Source organism: Salmo salar, chromosome 05, assembly GCF_965601325.2.
Source record: "Salmo salar chromosome 05, fSalSal1, whole genome shotgun sequence".
Classification (NCBI taxonomy): domain Eukaryota; kingdom Metazoa; phylum Chordata; class Actinopteri; order Salmoniformes; family Salmonidae; genus Salmo; species Salmo salar.
This window is the reverse complement of record NC_138295.1, coordinates 39,332,724-39,351,826: the sequence shown is the minus strand read 5'-3', so window position 1 is coordinate 39,351,826 and position 19,103 is coordinate 39,332,724. Positions and strand designations below refer to the sequence as shown.

The 19,103-nt window shown below is 44.3% G+C and overlaps 2 protein-coding genes across 3 annotated transcripts; both read left to right on the top strand.

Annotated features, from left to right (window-relative positions):
- The first annotated feature begins 11,782 nt into the window (after positions 1 to 11,782).
- On the top strand, positions 11,783 to 14,150 carry LOC100136498 (macrophage migration inhibitory factor). Its single transcript, NM_001123609.1, has 3 exons — positions 11,783 to 11,937; positions 13,527 to 13,696; positions 13,847 to 14,150. Exons 1-3 carry the CDS (start codon positions 11,830 to 11,832, stop codon positions 13,911 to 13,913), a joined length of 345 nt encoding a protein of 114 aa, NP_001117081.1. The 5' UTR covers positions 11,783 to 11,829; the 3' UTR covers positions 13,914 to 14,150.
- Positions 14,151 to 16,236: 2,086 nt separating this feature from the next.
- Positions 16,237 to 18,698, top strand: LOC106604858 (uncharacterized). Of its 2 annotated transcripts, none has more exons than XM_014199926.3 (3): positions 16,237 to 16,533; positions 17,096 to 17,557; positions 17,636 to 18,698. In XM_014199926.3, exons 2-3 carry the CDS (start codon positions 17,239 to 17,241, stop codon positions 18,565 to 18,567), a joined length of 1,251 nt encoding a protein of 416 aa, XP_014055401.1. In that variant the 5' UTR covers positions 16,237 to 16,533; positions 17,096 to 17,238; the 3' UTR covers positions 18,568 to 18,698. The 2 variants fall into 2 exon arrangements, with proteins under 2 accessions (XP_014055401.1, XP_014055400.1); XM_014199925.3 differs by lacking the exon at positions 16,237 to 16,533 and adding an exon at positions 16,547 to 16,724.
- The last annotated feature ends 405 nt before the right edge of the window (positions 18,699 to 19,103 follow it).

The following is a 19,103-nucleotide window of genomic DNA, read 5'->3' as shown; positions in this document are numbered from 1 at the left end:
TCTCGTTCAATGGCAGATGGAGCAGCTTTTAGTTTCTCCACTTCCCCCTTCTGGTTCCTAAGAGAGTGATAGCACAAGACTTGGAAAGCAAAAAAAAAACCATAAAACATAACAGTATTAACAATGTGATAAGCTATGCATAATTATATATGCATGAAAACCAAAGTCTGAGACCATGACAATTCCCACTCTCTCTTCCCCTAACTCTATGCCTCCAGGATACTTTCCTGCTGAGTTCCACAAAAATGGAAGCTCTAAAAAGCTTCCTCATGCTTATGCCCAGTCTTCCCCTTTCGGCCCCAGGTTCCGAGAGGTGTTCCCAAGTCATGTCATTTTCACTTTGTTCCCCATCTCCTTCATTTCACATGATAGGCACGACACCTGATATGCAAGTGCCTATCCCTAATCCACGTTCCATCCTCTTGATGTAACTCAGCACTGTATATGCTTTCACATCAATGCCTTCAACATTTTGTTAACATGCCAATTACCCCTCTATCCTCTATCATATGATGCATTAACCAATAAAGCAACTATGATGTTTATAGTAGTTCCCAGACCCAACCCATCTGTATGTCTTACCATGGACTAGTCTCTCTCTCGCTCCGCTTCCTCTGTCATGGTGTCTTCACTCACCCATTATGCAGTTGGACCTCCCCAAGGAGAGACATGATGATCTTAACCGCTGCAGGTACTGTACGGAGTAGTCTCTCAAACCAATACTGTTCCAACAACCTCACCTGGTGTCTCTTGATGTACACTCAATCTCCAGAATTCAGCCTGTGCCCTTGGTTATATCTCTGCTTTCACCTGAGGATATACACACTGCAACACATGGGTCATTTCCTGACATCATCTGTGATATTTGAATAACCGCATCCCCTGTCCTCCCATCGGTCCCCTAGTTACCAATAACCAATCCATGTGACATGACATGAGTCGTCATCAAACTGATATCCCAACAATGCTACTAAAGTAACCATTGCTACTTCCAACATGGCCCATGACTATAGACTCACAATACCCCTCATTTGCGCAGTAGTCCAATTCCATGCTATCAATATAGCATCCTACGCTACTAGTACTGCTCCTTCAGTTACTGTCCCTACAGCGCCTCTGCCGTGAGAATACCTCCTGTATGTAATCTGTCATATGTTCGCCGGCTGTTAGAAATTGGAGAAAAAATGATGAGTTGGGAATAATATCCAACCTAACAAAACTCTGAGTCACAGGTGTCCTGAAAGTTTACCATAGTGTCTGAAATGCCACCACTATCTCTTCCACTCTCACCATGATCCAGGTATGTGCAATGTTCAATTAAATCCCCATATTGTGTACAGTTAGCTGCTCTCCCTCTTCTATGAGCTATCTCCTGTAACAATATACAGTCTCTGGGAATGATACTCCTCTATCATTACATCTAACCCATAACACACTATACGGTGAGGGGAAAAAAGTATTTGATCCCCTGCTGATTTTGTACGTTTGCCCACTGACAAAGAAATGATCAGTCTATAATTTTAATGGTAGATTTATTTGAACAGTGAGAGACAGAATAACAACAACAAAAAAATCCTGAAAAACGCATGTCAAAAATGTTATAAATTGATTTGCATTTTAATGAGGGAAATAAGTATTTGACCCCCTCTCAATCAGAAAGATTTCTGGCTCCCAGGTGTCATTTATACAGGTAACGAGCTGAGATTAGGAGCACACTCTTAAAGAGAGTGCTCCTTATCTCAGCTTGTTACCTGTATAAAAGACACCTGTCCACAGAAGCAATCAATCAGATTCCAAACTCTCCACCATGGCCAAGACCAAAGTGCTCTCCAAGGATGTCAGGGACAAGATTGTAGACCTACACAAGGCTGGAATGGGCTACAAGACCATCACCAAGCAGCTTGGTGAGAAGGTGACAACAGTTGGTGCGATTATTCGCAAATGGAAGAAACACAAAAGAACTGTCAATCTCCCTCGGCCTGGGGCTCCATGCAAGATCTCACCTCGTGGAGTTGCAATGATCATGGGAACGGTGAGGAATCAGCCCAGAACTACACGGGAGGATCTTGTCAATGATCTCAAGGCAGCTGGGACTATAGTCACCAAGAAAACAATTGGTAACACACTATGCCGTGAAGGACTGAAATCCTGCAGCGCCCGCAAGGTCCCCCTGCTCAAGAAAGCACATATACATGCCGGTCTGAAGTTTGCCAATGAACATCTGAATGATTCAGAGGACAACTGGGTGAAAGTGCTGTGGGCAGATGAGACCAAAATGGAGCTCTTTGGCATCAACTCAACTCGCCGTGTTTGGAGGAGGAGGAATGCTGCCTATGACCCCAAGAACACCATCTCCACCGTCAAACATGGAGGTGGAAACATGCTTTGGGGGTGTTTTTCTGCTAAGGGGACAGGACAACTTCACCGCATCAAAGGGACAATGGACAGGGCCATGTACTGTCAAATCTTGGGTGAGAACCTCCTTCCCTCAGCCAGGGCATTCCAGCATGACAATGACCCAAAACACACGGCCAAGGCAACAAAGGAGTGGCTCAAGAAGAAACACATTAAAGTCCTGGACTGGCCTAGCCAGTCTCCAGACCTTAATCCCATAGAAAATCTCTGGAGGGAGCTGAAGGTTCGAGTTGCCAAACGTCAGCCTCGAAACCTTAATGACTTGGAGAAGATCTGCAAAGAGGAGTGGGACAAAATCCCTCCTGAGATGTGTGCAAACCTGGTGGCCAACTACAACAAACATCTGACCTCTGTGATTGCCAAGAAGGGTTTTGCCACCAAGTACTAAGTCATGTTTTGCAGAGGGGTCAAATACTTATTTCCCTCATTAAAATGCAAATCATTTTATAACATTTTTGACATTGCTTTTTCAGGATTTTTTTGTTGTTATTCTGTCTCTCACTGTTCAAATAAACCTACCGTTAAAATAATAGACTGATAATTTCTTTGTCAGTGGGCAAACGTACAAAATCAGCAGGGGATCAAATACTTTTTTCCCTCACTGTACACTGAGTATCCCAAACATTAAGAACACCTTCCTAATATTGAGTTACACCCCCTTTTTTCCTCAGAACAGTTTCAATTTGTTGAGGTCTGGACTCTACAAGGTGTCGAAAGCGTTCCACAGTATACATGGCCTATTTTGACTCCAATGCTTCCCACAGTTGTGTAAAATTGGCTGGATGGGCTTTAGGTGGTTGACTATTCTTGATACACACGGGAAACTGTCGAGGGTGAAAAACCCAGCAGCGTTGCAGTTCTCTACACAAACCAGTGCGCCTAGCACCTACTACTACCATACCCTCTTAAAAGGCACTGAAATATTTTGTCTTGCCCAATCACCCTCTGAATGGCACACATACAAAATCCATGTCTCAATTGTCTCAAGGCTTAACAATCCTTTAACCTGTATCCTCCCCTTCATCTACACTGATTTAAGTGGATTTAACAAATTACATCAATATCATAGCTTTCACCTGAATTCACCTGGTCAGTCTATGTCAATGTTTTGTATACATATAGGTATATAAGTTTATTAGGTACACCCATCTTGTACCATGTTGGACCCCCTTTGCCTCCAGGACAGCCTGAATTATTCTGGGCATGGAAACGTTGCTCAATTGGTATCAAGGGACCTAATGTGTGACAGACAAAACATTTCCACACCAGTACACCACCGCCACCAGCCTATACCATTGACACCAGACAGAATGGGTCTATGGACTCATGCTGTTTAAGCCAAATCCTGACTATGCTATCAGCATGACGCAACAGGAACCAAGATTTCTTATTTATTATTATCACGAAAATGTTTCGCTCCTACAGACAGTGAGTCACATGGCCTGCTATATAAAGCAGGCAGACAGGCATCGAGGCATTCAGTTGCTGTTCGATTGAACGTTAGAATGGGCAAAATGAGTGATCTAAGCCAGGGGTTCCCAAACTTTCACTCAGGCCCCTCTTCCAGCATTGGGGAACATCCCGCGCCCCTCTTGTGCGCAAGCACACACCATGTCTATTTCTATGAACAAGCACTGTTCATGACACAAACTGTTCATACCCCTCTTGTTGCTGGAGAAAAGTTTGCCGTTTTAAAGCGAATTTTATTGCAATTCTATACATTTGGCCATGTCTAATATGTATTCATGTGATATTTGAGTGACAAAAAAAATAACAACAATATCTATGGGTTAAAAAAACGAAATAAATAAAACGTTAGCGAACATAGGCTAGTTGATCGGGACATTTCTGACAAGTTATAAATAGCTCTCTAAGGTATGCAATCACTAACATGACAAGAGGAACTGATGATGCACTACCCAATTTCGAAATTGCACCTTGTGCCTTCTACGATTACAACTTTGAAGCGTAAGTTTAAAGCAGGACTGAGTTCTGCTAGCTCCAATCAGGCATAGCCTATCCAACTGTAAACAAAACGTTAGCACATTATGTGATTGAATATTCCAATCAACTCCAGCCCAACACACAAATACAATAGATTCTGGCTCTTTGATTGGACTTTCAATGTCCCATTTATTTCCTACATTCCGTAACCAAGACCCAGTACAGAGCAGATGTGCTGTAGCCTGAACAGCCGCCAGTGGTTGCTGTTTACCTGTCTCTTTTGACGGTCGTACCAAAAACAGTACAGTATGAAGATAGGCCTTATTTCACTTTTACATCATAATGTAAACAAGGTGTTGCACTCTGCGATCGATAGGGGGGTACATTCTGTCAAATTCAAAAGGGCCCACTGTACCTGTGTGGCTGGGGCAGGTGAGAAAGGCAATCATGTGGCTGGACTTCTGTTTGGCCTTCTGGATACATTCAGCACCGGCATCAAACCTGCACCCCCAAGCTGCTGTTCCCAGGAGCAGAGATAGCACCAGCCCTCCAGAAAGGCCAAGAAAAAATTCTTAGACCTGTAAGAGTAGGTAAGTGTCCTGACCTGTGTCAGTGATTTTCCTATACAGTAAATATAGTAATATTGAACACTCTTGGCATTCTCTCAACCAGCTTCATGAGGTAGTCACCTGGAATGCATTTCAATTAACAGGTGTACCTTGTTAAAAGTGAATTTGTGGAATTTCTTTCCTTCTTAATGTGTTTGAGCCAATCAGTTGTGTTGTGACAGAAGATAGCCCTATTTTGCAAAAGTTTGGAAAATAGCCCTATTTTGTAAAAGCCCTATTTTTGTAAAAGTCCATATTATGGCAAGAACAGCTCAAATAAGCAAAGAGAAATGACAGTCCATCATTACTTTAAGACACGAAGGGCAGTCAATACAGAAAATGTGAAGAACTTTGAAAGAGTCTTCAAGTGCAGTCGCAAAAACCATCAAGCGCTACGATGAGACTGGCTCTCATGAGGACCGCCATAGGAAAGGAAGACCCAGTTACCTCTGCTGCCGAGGATAAGTGCATGAGAGTTACCATCCTCAGAAATTGCATCCCAAATAAATGCTTCACAGAGTTCAAGTAACAGACACATCTCAACATCAACTGTTCAGAGGAGACTGCATGAATCAGGCCTTCATGGTCAAATTGCTGCAAAGACACCCCTACTTAAGGACATCAATAAGAAGAAGAGACTTGCTTGGGCCAAGAAATACAAACAATGGACATTAGACCAGTGGAAATCTGTCCTTTGGTCTGACGAGTCCAAATGTGAGAGTTTTGGTTCCAACCGCAGTGTCTTTGTGAAACACAGAGTAGGTGAATGGATGATCTCAGCATGTGTGGTTCCCACCGTGAAGCATGGATGAGGAGGTGTGATGGTGCTTTGCTGGCGACACTGTCAGTGATTTATTTAGAATTCAAGGCACACTTAACCAGCATGGCTACCACAACATTCTGCAGCGATACGCCATCCCATCTGGTTTGCGCTTAGTGGGATTATCATTTGTTTTTCAACAGGACAATGACCCAACACACCTTCAGGCTGTGTAAGGGATTTTTGACCAAGAAGGAGAGTGATGGAGTGCTGCATCAAACGACCCTGCCTCCACAATCACCCAACCTCAACCCAATTGAGATGCTTTGGGATGAGTTGGACCGCAAAGTGAAGGAAAAGCAGCCAACAAGTGCTCAGCATATGTGGGAACTCCTTCAAAACTGTTGGGAAAGCATTCCAGGTTAAGCTGGTAGAGAGAATGCCAAGAGTGTGCAAAGCTAAATATTGATAAATAAGATTGCATGGGAGACCTTAGAGATGTGAAATCATTGTTTGGTTATAGCTACCTTGGGTAGGGGTATATCCAGACATGCCAGAGACTGTAGTACTGAATGATGTGAAATCATGCACGCCCCACCGGCACACCACACCTTCAGTCTACAAAAGGAGGCCAGAATTGTATAGCAGAGCACACGGTTGAAAGATGATGTGCTTCCAGTAAGTGAGTGGGACTTTCCTTCCAAGTATACGCCACTGCTTAAGCCTGCCCATTAACCTCTCGACATGAATGCGTACCCTTGCAATGGCCACCAACTCTACCAACTCTGGTATGCCAATTTTGCCACTGGGGTGCGAGGTATCACAAGGCAAATGTTCTGCTTTGCCAGCGCCTCCCTCACACTGAACCCTCTATCTGCCATGATGGCATCATTTGCCTCAATTTTTCTTACCAGCCCACTTTCAAACACTATTTGTTTGTCTGAGATGCTACCCTCGAAGAGGTCAGAGATGAATGTGGGTATACTGTTTGGACTCATACCAATGAGACCTTTCATTATATTGCAGCCTTTCATAGTTTGAGTATGTGGCTGCTTGAACCTCAAAGTCTGAGGGTCTCTCTAGAGCTCTTTCTGTACACTCAATTAGCACTCTCGCGTCCTTATATAGCTTTGAAAAGACCTGAGGGCTATGTTTGCAAACTTTACCCTTTGACATCCAAATGTATATGCTACTCAAACCACTATGCATGACGTTTACCCAGGTGACAAATATCCTGGTAACTTGGGAATTGCTTATTCCAAACCCATCATAGGGGTATTGGTTTGCTGAAACCTGCTTCGGTTTAACAAGAGTCAGAAACATCTCATCAACGCGGGGGAAACAGCGTTTTCAGTGAATCCTCTGATTTGTCCTCCTGACAGTTTTTTAGATCGCCAATAGACCAAGTTGGAAGCTTCAGACTAACATATGTGTCGAAGGTTTTCAGTGCGCCATAGCTGTAAAAGCCTATCCAAAATCTAATGACATTTACATTTACATTACATTTAAGTCATTTAGCAGACGCTCTTATCCAGAGCGACTTACAAATTGGTGCATTCACCTTATGATATCCAGTGGAACAACCACTTTACAATAGTGCATCTAAATCTTTTAAGGGGGGGGGGGGGGTTAGAAGGATTACTTTATCCTATCCCAGGTATTCCTTAAAGAGGTGGGGTTTCAGGTGTCTCCGGAAGGTGGTGATTGACTCCGCTGTCCTGGCGTCGTGAGGGAGCTTGTTCCACCATTGGGGTGCCAGAGCAGCGAACAGTTTTGACTGGGCTGAGCGGGAACTGTGCTTCGTCAGAGGTAGCGGGGCCAGCAGGCCAGAGGTGGATGAACGCAGTGCCCTTGTTTGGGTGTAGGGCCTGATCAGAGCCTGAAGGTATGGAGGTGCCGTTCCCTTCACAGCTCCGTAGGCAAGCACCATGGTCTTGTAGCGGATGCGAGCTTCAACTGGAAGCCAGTGGAGAGAGCGGAGGAGCGGTGTGACGTGAGAGAACTTGGGAAGGTTGAACACCAGATGGGCTGCGGCGTTCTGGATGAGTTGTAGGGGTTTAATGGCACAGGCAGGGAGTCCAGCCAACAGCGAGTTGCAGTAATCCAGACGGGAGATGACAAGTGCCTGGATTAGGACCTGCGCCGCTTCCTGTGTGAGGCAGGGTCGTACTCTGCGAATGTTGTAGAGCATGAACCTACAGGATCGGGTCACCGCCTTGATCTTAGTGGAGAACAACAGGGTGTTGTCCAGGATCACGCCAAGGTTCTTAGCACTCTGGGAGGAGGACACAAGGGAGTTGTCAACCGTGATGGCGAGATCATGGAACGGGCAGTCCTTCCCCGGGAGGAAGAGCAGCTCCGTCTTGCCGAGGTTCAGCTTGAGGTGGTGATCCATCATCCACACTGATATGTCTGACAGACATGCAGAGATGCGATTCGCCGCCTGGTTATCAGAAGGGGGAAAGGAGAAGATTAATTGTGTGTCGTCTGCATAGCAATGATAGGAGAGACCATGTGAGGATATGACAGAGCCAAGTGACTTGGTGTATAGCGAGAATAGGAGAGGGCCTAGAACAGAGCCCTGGGGGACACCAGTGGTGAGAGCGCGTGGTGCGGAGACAGATTCTCGCCACGCCACCTGGTAGGAGCGACCTGTCAGGTAGGACGCAATCCAAGCGTGGGCCGCGCCGGAGATGCCCAACTCGGAGAGGGTGGAGAGGAGGATCTGATGGTTCACAGTATCAAAGGCAGCAGATAGGTCTAGAAGGATGAGAGCAGAGGAGAGAGAGTTAGCTTTAGCAGTGCGGAGAGCCTCCGTGACACAGAGAAGAGCAGTCTCAGTTGAATGCCCAGTCTTGAAACCTGACTGATTAGGATCAAGAAGGTCATTCTGAGAGAGATAGCAGGAGAGCTGGCCAAGGATGGCACGTTCAAGAGTTTTGGAGAGAAAAGAAAGAAGGGATACTGGTCTGTAGTTGTTGACATCGGAGGGATCGAGTGTAGGTTTTTTCAGAAGGGGTGCAACTCTCGCTCTCTTGAAGACGGAAGGGACATAGCCAGCGGTCAAGGATGAGTTGATGAGCGAGGTGAGGTAGGGGAGAAGGTCTCCGGAAATGGTCTGGAGAAGAGAGGAGGGGATAGGGTCAAGTGGGCAGGTTGTTGGGCGGCTGGCCGTCACAAGACGCGAGATTTCATCTGGAGAGAGAGGGGAGAAAGAGGTCAAAGCACAGGGTAGGGCAGTGTGAGCAGGACCAGCGGTGTCGTTTGACTTAGCAAACGAGGATCGGATATCGTCAATCTTCTTTTCAAAATGGTTGACGAAGTCATCCGCAGAGAGGGAGGAGGGGGGAGGGGGAGGAGGATTCAGGAGGGAGGAGAAGGTAGCAAAGAGCTTCCTAGGGTTAGAGGCAGATGCTTGGAATTTAGAGTGGTAGAAAGTGGCTTTATCAGCAGAGACAGAAGAGGAGAATGTAGAGAGGAGGGAGTGAAAGGATGCCAGGTCCGCAGGGAGGCGAGTTTTCCTCCATTTCCGCTCGGCTGCCCGGAGCCCTGTTCTGTGAGCTCGTAGTGAGTCGTCGAGCCACGGAGCAGGAGGGGAGGACCGAGCCATCATCAGGTCCCTGAAATCTGTCTAAACAAAACCTGCTATCCAAGTTAAGCTCCATGACAGTGTCAAGCTGTTCTTCTACCCCCTGTTAACAGCCTGGTTACCACCATCAATAGTTCTTTCAGTTTCGTAATGTCATTTAGACACTGTGGCAGTCAAGGAGGTCATGATGCTATTCAGCAGCTGTTGTTGGTCGTTGTTGACCCGTAGCTTTGTAGAGGGGTAGTAGTGTACATCAGCCTGAAAAAAAAAGAGCACAGATTAAGGGCCTTGATTCAACTTATTAGACTCCTTATGTAAATGTTTTTAAAACTTAAGTTTGATCCTGTCCATTTTGCATTGTATAGTCAGAAAACAATGATTAACTGCTGTTACATCGTTCAGTCAACACAGTGCTTGCGGTGCCTTCTCCCACTGTGTACAAGGATCCTGGATGAGCCTGAAAGCGACAGAAGGTATTACACTTCTTCTCCTCTCAGAAACATGAAACAATGCCTCTCTCTCTCACACACACACATACACCAGTTCTGAGTGAGAACAGACTATATTTAATTTACTTTACCGTAATTATGGAAATACAACTTGCAGCATTTTTGTAGTATAGTACAATAATGTTTAAGTGATCTTACATCATTCACTGTCCACAGCGCTTGAGGTGCCTTCTCCACTGCCTGCACGGGCCCAGGAGGAGCCTGAGATATATTATTCTTGCCTCTCTCAGAGTCAATAACACTATGTCATTAATATAATAAAAAACAGATGCATCTTTACACAAATGGCCCACACAGCAAGATGTTATTATAGAGGTAAGTTATTTGGCCAATAGAGGTCTACAAGGTTTGGGCATATTCCTATTTCCCTTTTAACGACTGTGGTAAGAATGAATGAATGAATGAATGAATGAATGAATGAATGAAACAGACAAGAATCTTGTCCTTGTCCCAAACCTGAAACCTGCATATCAACACTCCAAACTCATGAAAGTCACATTGTCCAGCATGCTTTTTGTGGTGCGATAGGTAGCATGACTTCATGAATGCGTAGCAAAACATTTTAGTGGTCATTACTCAACACCTGAGAAAAGAAAAAGTGGTTTTGAACAGTGTCTCTACTCTCTTAATTTTCTTTTGTCGGATAGCCCAATGCTTGTTGTTTGGAGTCAGTCGGTTAAATGTAACGTTGTGTTGACTGGAGTCTGATCGGGAGTACGGTACACAACAATAAAGCTAACATATATGCAATCTAAGCATACTTCAGTGCAACAAAAAAACATTTTGATCATTTTTGATTGACACTATATCTATTGGACTTCAGCACATTTCTTCAGATTGTATTGAAGAAAGCTCAGGACCCCTTTGAGAAATATGTTTTCTTTAGCTCTCTATCTACTACCATGGCATTCTCTCTCTCTCCTCCATGGGCCAGGAAATATGGGCTATTTCCTGCTTAGGAGAAGGAATGCAAACTGGGATTGGTTAAGTGAATCCTATTGTATGTGCTCAGCTGTATGTGAGCGCTAGGAGGCACATAGATCGGGGAACTGCTGAGCATAAACACAGATCACGTGGATCACCACTGTTTGCAACGACGTTTTGTTTTTGACCAATCACATTTCCCATCATTACTGCATCACACTAATATCATGATTGCGTCACCTTCCTCTTTTTCAACAACAGACCTCCTTGTTCCTCCTCGGGATGCAGAGCTGATCAAGAATGTCACACAAAAGGTGGGAAAATGAGTAGTGGATGGACAGAGTCCTGATGAAGAATGTGGATTTAAAACTTTTTGTTGTTGATTGACTTGAGTTTCATGTATGTTTTTGTGAAGTTATTGTGTATTTGTTTGTCGGAGTTAATGATTGTCCTATGTTTACATTTTTATTTTATGACGCTATGTATATAGTTGCTTTGAAGTGGGTCCAATTGTATGAAATCAAATACTTCTTCTCAAAGGCAACCAAAGCATTTATCCACAGCAATTATGTAAAAATGTACATCAACCAAAATGCTTCTGTTTTTCGATCAATTATTTTTATTTAAAAAAAAGAAGTCTAACTGTCGTTCCATGCTAAACTACGCCTGTGCATGCCTTCAGTTTGTCACATTAACGAGGTTGGAATAATAACATGTTCAACTACTTAAGACATTGTCTAGATTGTGCCTTTAGATTTGGAGAAAATTAAGAACTAAGGACGAATATTTCACTTCTCATTGACTTCTCGAACAGCAAACCACGGACTGGTCTGATTCGCAAGCGCTCTTGGAAGTCCTGCGATGTTGCGCCTCTGGATTTAGAAACTGTGGTCGTACGTTTTCACCCTTCCTTAAAGTTTCTCCGTTTTCACCCCACCCAGTAGGTGGCGCCACACATTTGTTGTTGTAGTCAGTAAATACAAATTTACAGAAGAAGAAGCTGCACTCAAGCTTGCTCCAGAGCTGTGTTGATCACGGTTATTTCCCTGCTACAGAGAGAACGTTAGCGAAGCAATCATCATGCCTATGTTTTTGGTGAATACTAATGTGGCCAAGAGTGACATTCCTCCTGCTCTGTTGTCTGAGGCAACAGATGAACTGGCCAAGGCGATGGGCAAACCTGTGCAGGTGAGTCTTCCAAAGTTGGCACAGCAAAGCCCCCCGCCCCTGTTGTAGATAGCTAATTATCGTTCAATTGATACTGATGCGTTTTTCTGCGGTGAAGATTAAATTGTAGGGACCCTTTGTTGCAGTTGGGAGACCCATTTGGCATCCCATAACAAAACTGTTAAAAATCGGTCATGCGCAGATCTTATTCCTAAAATGGAACACGAGATACGTGCTGCGGGTCAAATCAAATGTTATTGGTCACGTACATGGTTAGCAGATGTAATCGCGAGTGTAGCGAAATGCTCGTGCATCTAGTTCCGACAGTGCAGCAATATCTAACATGTAATCTAACAATTCCACAACAACTACCGAATACACACATCTAAGTAAAATAATGGAATAAGAATATATAAATATATTGCTGAACAATGACAAAGCAGCATAGGCAAGATGCAATAGATGGTATAAAATACAGTATATACATTTTAGATGAGTGATGCAAGATATGTAAACATTATTAAAGTGGCAATATTAAAGTGACTAGTGATCCATTTATTAAAGTGGCCAATGATTTCAAGTCTGTATGTAGGTAGCAGCCTCTCTGTGTTAGTGATGGCTGTTAAACAGTCTGATGGCCTTGAGATAGAAGCTGTTTTTCAGTCTCTCGGTTCCAGCTTTTATACACCTGTACTGACCTCGCCTTCTGGATGATAGCGGGGTGAACAGGCAGTGGCTCGGGTGGTTGTTGTCCTTGATGATCTTTTTGGCCTTCCTGTGACATCATGTGCTATTGGTGTCCTGGAGGGCAAGTAGTTTGCCCCCGGTGATGCGTTGTGCAGACCGCACCACCCTCTGGAGAGCCTTGCGGTTGTGGGCGGTTGCAGTTGCCGTACCAGGCAGTGATACAACCCGACAGGATGCTCTCAGTTGTGGTGTTGATGTACTATGGTGTTGAATGCTGAGCTATAGTCAATGAACAGCATTCTTACCTAGGTATTCGTCTTGTCTAGATGGGATAGGGCAGTGTGATGGCGATCGCATCGTCTGTGGACCTATTGGGGCGGTAAGCAAATTGAAGTGGGTCTAGGGTGACAGGTAAGGTGGAGGTGATATGATCCTCGACTATTCTCTCAAAGCACTTCATGATGACAGAAGTGAGTGCTATGGGGCGATAGTCATTTAGTTCAATTACCTTTTCCTTCTTGAGTACAGGAACAATGGTGGCCATCTTGAAGCATGTGGGGACATTGAGATTGAATATGTCCGTAAACACACGAGCATGCGCTGGTCTGCGCATGCTCTGAGGACGCGGCTAGGGATGCCGTCTGGGCCGGCAGCCTTGCAAGGGTTAACACGTTTTAAATGTCTTTCTGACTGTACTTGTAATAGGTCCAGGACAGGAATACTGTAAATCAAACAACATGTTCTTATTTATTAAAAGGTTTACTTGTGCAATTTCACTGTCACGGTTGGAATTTTTTATCGTGCCTTAATCACGTGATTTTTCACATGATTGTTCCAGCTCCCACTCATTGTATGCTCTGTTTTCTCTTTGTGTGTGTGTGTCTCTCTCTCTCTCTCTCTCTCTCTCTCTCTCTCTCTCTCAGTACCTCGCCGTGCACATCGTCCCAGACCAGTTGATGATGTTTGGGGGGAAAGGAGACCCATGTGCCCTCTGCTCCCTTCACAGCATTGGGAAGATTGAAGGAGCTCAGAAACAGTACTCTAAACTACTGTGTGGACTTCTTAACAAACACCTGGGCATCTCCCCTGACAGGTAATGGACACACACACACACACACACACACACACACACACACACACACACACACACACACACACACACACACACACACACACACACACACACAGAGAGAGTAAAATCCACATGAAACATTCGTACACTAACACTCCTCTTGTGTCTCAGGATTTACGTGAACTTCTTTGACATGGAGGCAGCGAACGTGGCCTGGAACAACTCTACCTTTGGTTGAGCAGGAGATCTAAATTGAATTGGGAGCTGACCCCTCCTTTCCCTTACACCTTAACGGTATTATAGCACTAGAGTAGGCTGTGGAGAGATGAGCAGAGATGCCTTGTTGCTGGGCTGATGTTGAGCGGTATTGATAAATGCACTTAAAATGAACCCTTGCTTTATAACAGACCCTTGATTTGCACTGGACCCTTGGCTTTGATATTACAATAAAGTGATTCCCCTTGATCACAACTTGTTCTGTTTTCCCTGTGTTTTTTTTACATGTTTTACAGACCGGATGCTTTGCACTGCCATTAATTGAGAGCATGCCATAAAGCAGTCCAATTTGACCTCACACAGACTAATCTATTGTGTTCAATTGTTAGGTAAAGATTGGTGTATTCACACTCCCAAGTGCACTATACAAACCACCATGAACAGGTGAAGACCGCTAGCTGGACATTTTGACACGTTTTGTCATATCTGTGATGCCATGCATCTGTTCTGGGGTTCAATCAGAGTCAATGGATAGGTATCAAAATACATTGGATACTGTTCTGAATTGAGAAGCTAGTACTGATATTACATTAATAACTCCCGCTCTTGTGGCAGGAAGTATGTTGCCATTGGTGGATAAAAATCACTTCAGCAGCCACACGCAATTCTAATGGCCACAGTTGTCTATCGTCGAGTATCATTGTGAAGGTAAACCGCCTGTGCTGAAGACCAATTGTATACCTCAGTGGGACCAATACGTCTTGCTTCAAGTAAACTTACAACCATACCGGTTTTCATGATGAACACAAATTATGCCAAAGCTTCCGTACCAGCTGCACTTCTATCTGAAGCTATGGTGGAACTGTCCTAAGCTATGGGAAATCCAGGACCTGAGGTGAGTTTCAAAATCCATTGGCGATAATTGTTAATGTAAAGAACCCATTTCAAGTACAGGGTTGCATACTGTGTCTCAACTTCTTCATAACTCACACACGTAATAGGAATGAATAAACTAAATGGAACTAAAATATATAGCTATAATCTGTACCTAAAACATGTAGGACCAGCGCCAGCTCTTAGAACTGAGGGACATTTGAGAAAAATGCTGTGACTGAGGCCACACCCCGCTTACATGCACACATAATCAAAACTGTTTTAAGTGTAGCACTGTAAAGCTACATTTCCTGTTTTAAGGAGTAAAATTGAAGTAACCATCCATGCCTATTTTCTTGGTGAACACAAATGTAGCCAAGGCTGCTGTCCCAGCGGCACTTCTTTCAGAAGCAACAGAAGAACTGGCCAAAGCCATGGGGAAAAATGGCAGAGTTAACTTTGAAACGTGTAGAGAAACGACATTATAATACAACATTGCAGTGTTATACTCACAATTATCATATTAAATTACTAATATGTAATTCTATGGTTATATTGTTGTTTTGTCTTCTGCAGTTCTTTGTTATTCCCATCATGCCAGATCAGCTGATGACATTCGGGCGAAAGACCGCCCCCTGTGCATACTGCTCCCTCCACAGTATTGGAGCTATAAGTGAGGAACAGAACCTGCAGTACTCCACACTATTCTGTGGACTGCTCAACAAACACCTTGGAATTTCCCCCCTGTACAGAACCAACACACCCACTCTACAGAAGTCAGCCTCTCGCTCACTCTCTCTCTCGCACACGCACATACATTGACCCAAACTGATCCATCTCTCTGTTTCAGGATCTACATTAACTTCTGTGAAATGGTGGTACAAAACCTGGCCCTGGACAACACAATGTTCAAAGTTTTCATTGAGGCTTATCATGCCAAGAAGTGAAAGAAGAACCGAAGACGTCTGGTCAATGAATGACATAGCAAAACTGCACACAAATGACCTTTGTTTAATGTTACAATAAATAGTAGAACTTCTATCTGAAGCTACAGAAGAACTGTCCAAGGCTATGGAAGTACCAGCTAAGGTGAGTTTGAGAATCTCTATTTCAATTCTATATTGAGAATCTAGAAGGTCTTCGCTACAGTAAAGGCCTGTTTTATACTGTCTTAGTTTTCTGTCTCTCATAGCTCTTCAGCATAGGTAGTTAATTGAAATATTGACTTTGTTGGAGCTCATGAACTAGAGGGAATGAACTTTCATGAAACAATCTAGATAATAGGTCATCTATTGATTATAGATGCTGCATCCAATAAAAAGGGTTTAGCTATTTGTTTTATTGCCCTACGTTGTGCGTCAACACGGGTTGATAATGATAATTTTCGAACAAAGACATAATATATGATAGATATAGTGACAAGTCAACCATTATTTCTGCGCAATCACATAAGGATGATGATCCTCTTGACGGCATGTGCTTGGGGGCCGCCCATTTCTACAATTTATCTTCTTAAATTGTGATGTTAAACCTAACCCTAAAAACACAGCTAAATGTATGGCTAACCCTAACCTTAAACAAAGACCAAAGCTAATTTTTGTTTTCATACATTTTTACGATATAGCCGTTTGTAATTTGTGGCTGTGGTAACTAGTGGAAACCAATGTAAACACTAGCTAGCTGCTACTTTGAATACAGACAACAAACATTACACCATTTGTGGCACTGGGATGAGAGATTGAACGTTTCCGGCTAGCAGATTGACAACGGCAAGTAATAAAATAATTTTTCTTCGAGACAAATTAAGACGCTGTCGGTATACCCCTGTGTTGTAGCTAGCTAGCCAAGTTAGTTCAGCATTAGCTAATGCTAGCAAGGCAAGCTGGACAAAATTCACAATTTGAGGCACTGGTATGAGAGATTGAACGTTTCCGACTAGCCGATTGACAACGTTTGGCAAGTAATAAGATAATTTTTCTTCGAGTCAAATTAAGATGCTATCGTTATACCCCTGTGTTATAGCTATGTAGCTAGGTAGCTAAATTAGTTAAACATTAGCTAATGCTAGCAAGGCAAGCTGGACAGAATTTTGCTATCTAGCTAGTTAAGTACCTAACGTCAGTATCTCTGGTAGTACTGTTGGTCTACATGAAAGAGTAATAACTAACAATTACACACATAATTTCCTTAATATCTAGCTAGCTATTACTAATAGCTAACATTTTGCTGGCTATTCGTCGCTGATATTCCCTGTTTCACTGACAAGATGACAGTCCACACTGCAGGGTCACCCTTATCATCATGTATTTGACAGTTTGTCCCTGTTTCCAGGTGTACTCCCTGGGTACTGGTGTAATCTGGAAGTTACGTGCCAGTTTCCCAGCTTGTTGAACTCACTGGGAGGCAAGGCAACTGTGAAGTTTGGAAGAGAAGTGGGGTTTATTTTCCAGTGTTGAGCTGATGCTGTTGTAGCTATGTCAGAAGCCATCCTCACCTTCCAATACCAACTCAGTGGCGTTATGGAAACAGTCCTCAAAACCGCCGTGCATGAGATCACTCGGCTGGTGAAGGAAGGCTTCCTGGAGGAGGTGACACGGAGCAAGCAGGAAGCGGACGTCTTGAGGAAGAAGCTGCAGCAGTGGGAGCAGAAATGGAGGGACAGCGAGGAGGAGAGGAAGAGGAGGGAAGTTGAAGAGAAAGAGCAAAGAAAGAAGAGGGAAGCGAGAGAGCAGATGGGGATCTGTGTGAGTTGCAGTTGTGCTGGAGACACTGAGAAAGGAGAGGCTCTGTCAGGTAAGTGAGGAGAGATGCATGTACACACACACACACCCCTGATATAGGATCTCTGACTTTGTTCTGTTCCATCCTCAGGAGCAGAGGAGGGTTGTGTTATCAAACAGGAGGAGATGTTCCAGTCAGAGGGACCCAACACTCTCCCAGAGAGAGAGGGTCCACAGGAAACGAACATGTCCAGCTCTTCCTGTGTCTCTGAAAGGATGGAAGAGAGGGAAGCCCATGTGGTCCACATCAAACAGGAGCCCGATGACTGGGGGGATCTAGTATCCCAGATGGTCACATCCACAGATACTACCATAATGAGCCTGAGTCGTCTGCAGAGATTGAGCTCCCATGCTGGGGCATGGACCAGTGAACCTCAACCTCCACTTCCAGCACCATGGGCCAGAGAGCCTCTACCTCCAGCACCATGGGCCAGGGAGCCACCACCGCTACCTCCAGAACCAACACCATGGACTAGGGAGAAGCAGCACCTACTCCCAGGGTCAGGTATACCCACCCAGGCAACAGAGTGTGCTGTGGGAGCCCTGGAGTCCAGTCCCTATGGTCTCAGCAACAACACAACGGCACAGCTGGGGGTCAAACCCTACAGCTGCCCACACTGTGAAAAGAGCTTCCCTCAGCTCCGAAACCTGAAAGACCACCAGAAGTACCACCACACAGGGAAAAAGGCCTTCACCTGCTCCCAGTGCGGTAAGGGCTTTGTGTACATGTGCCACCTCAGGGTACACATGCAGTGCCACACAGGGGAGAGGCCGTTCAGCTGCTCACAGTGTGGTAAGAGCTTTGTCTACCTGTGCAACCTGAAGTCCCACCAGCAGTATCACACAGGAGAAAAACCGTACAGCTGCTCTCAATGTGGGAAGAGCTTCAGCCTTCAGAGTGGCTTGAAGAAACACAGGGTCATTCACTCAGCAGAGAGGCCTTACCACTGCACGAACTGTGGGAATAGATTCTATTCTAGAGCAGACCTGAAAAGACATGAACAGATTCATGCAGCAAGGTAGAACTTTGAGATGAAGCTGGTTGATTTAGTAAATCTGAGTGAAAAAATAACAGCACACGTGTACTATGTTCAATGTATTTGTAGTTGCTGATGCATTTCATGTTGAAAGGAATAAAACCCTTAATGAAGAAATGATTCTCATCCTTAAATGATTTGTCAAACGGTGTCATTAACTGTTACATACAAAAACAGCGGTCCCCTGTGGCTCAGTTTACATACAAAAACAGCGGTCCCGTGTGGCTCAGTTGGTAGAGCATGGTGTTTGCAACGCCAGGGTTGTGCGTTCGATTCCCACGGGGGCCAGTACGAAAAGAAAAAAAAACATGTATGAAATGTATGCATTCACTACTGTAAGTCGCTCTGGATAAGAGCGTCTGCTAAATGACTAAAATGTAAATGTAAATATATTAAAAGTAAAGTAGCCATATCTGACCCAGAACGGCCCATAGATATCATACTCAGGCAAATAAATAGATTTGGTACAGCGCTTCAGACAGTTGTCTCAGAGAATATGTTGAATTCCAAAGATTCTTGACG

What these genes read in the sequence shown, in the direction of transcription:
- LOC100136498 (NM_001123609.1), top strand. Translation starts at nt 11,830, where the DNA reads ATGCCTATGTTTTTGGTGAATACTAATGTGGCCAAGAGTGACATTCCT. An exon ending in CGATGGGCAAACCTGTGCAG is followed by an intron (nt 11,938 to 13,526) that starts GTGAGTCTTCCA and finishes TCTCTCTCTCAG; the next exon opens with TACCTCGCCGTGCACATCGT. An exon ending in CTGGGCATCTCCCCTGACAG is followed by an intron (nt 13,697 to 13,846) that starts GTAATGGACACA and finishes CTTGTGTCTCAG; the next exon opens with GATTTACGTGAACTTCTTTG.
- LOC106604858 (XM_014199926.3), top strand. Translation starts at nt 17,239, where the DNA reads ATGTCAGAAGCCATCCTCACCTTCCAATACCAACTCAGTGGCGTTATG. An exon ending in GAAAGGAGAGGCTCTGTCAG is followed by an intron (nt 17,558 to 17,635) that starts GTAAGTGAGGAG and finishes TTCCATCCTCAG; the next exon opens with GAGCAGAGGAGGGTTGTGTT.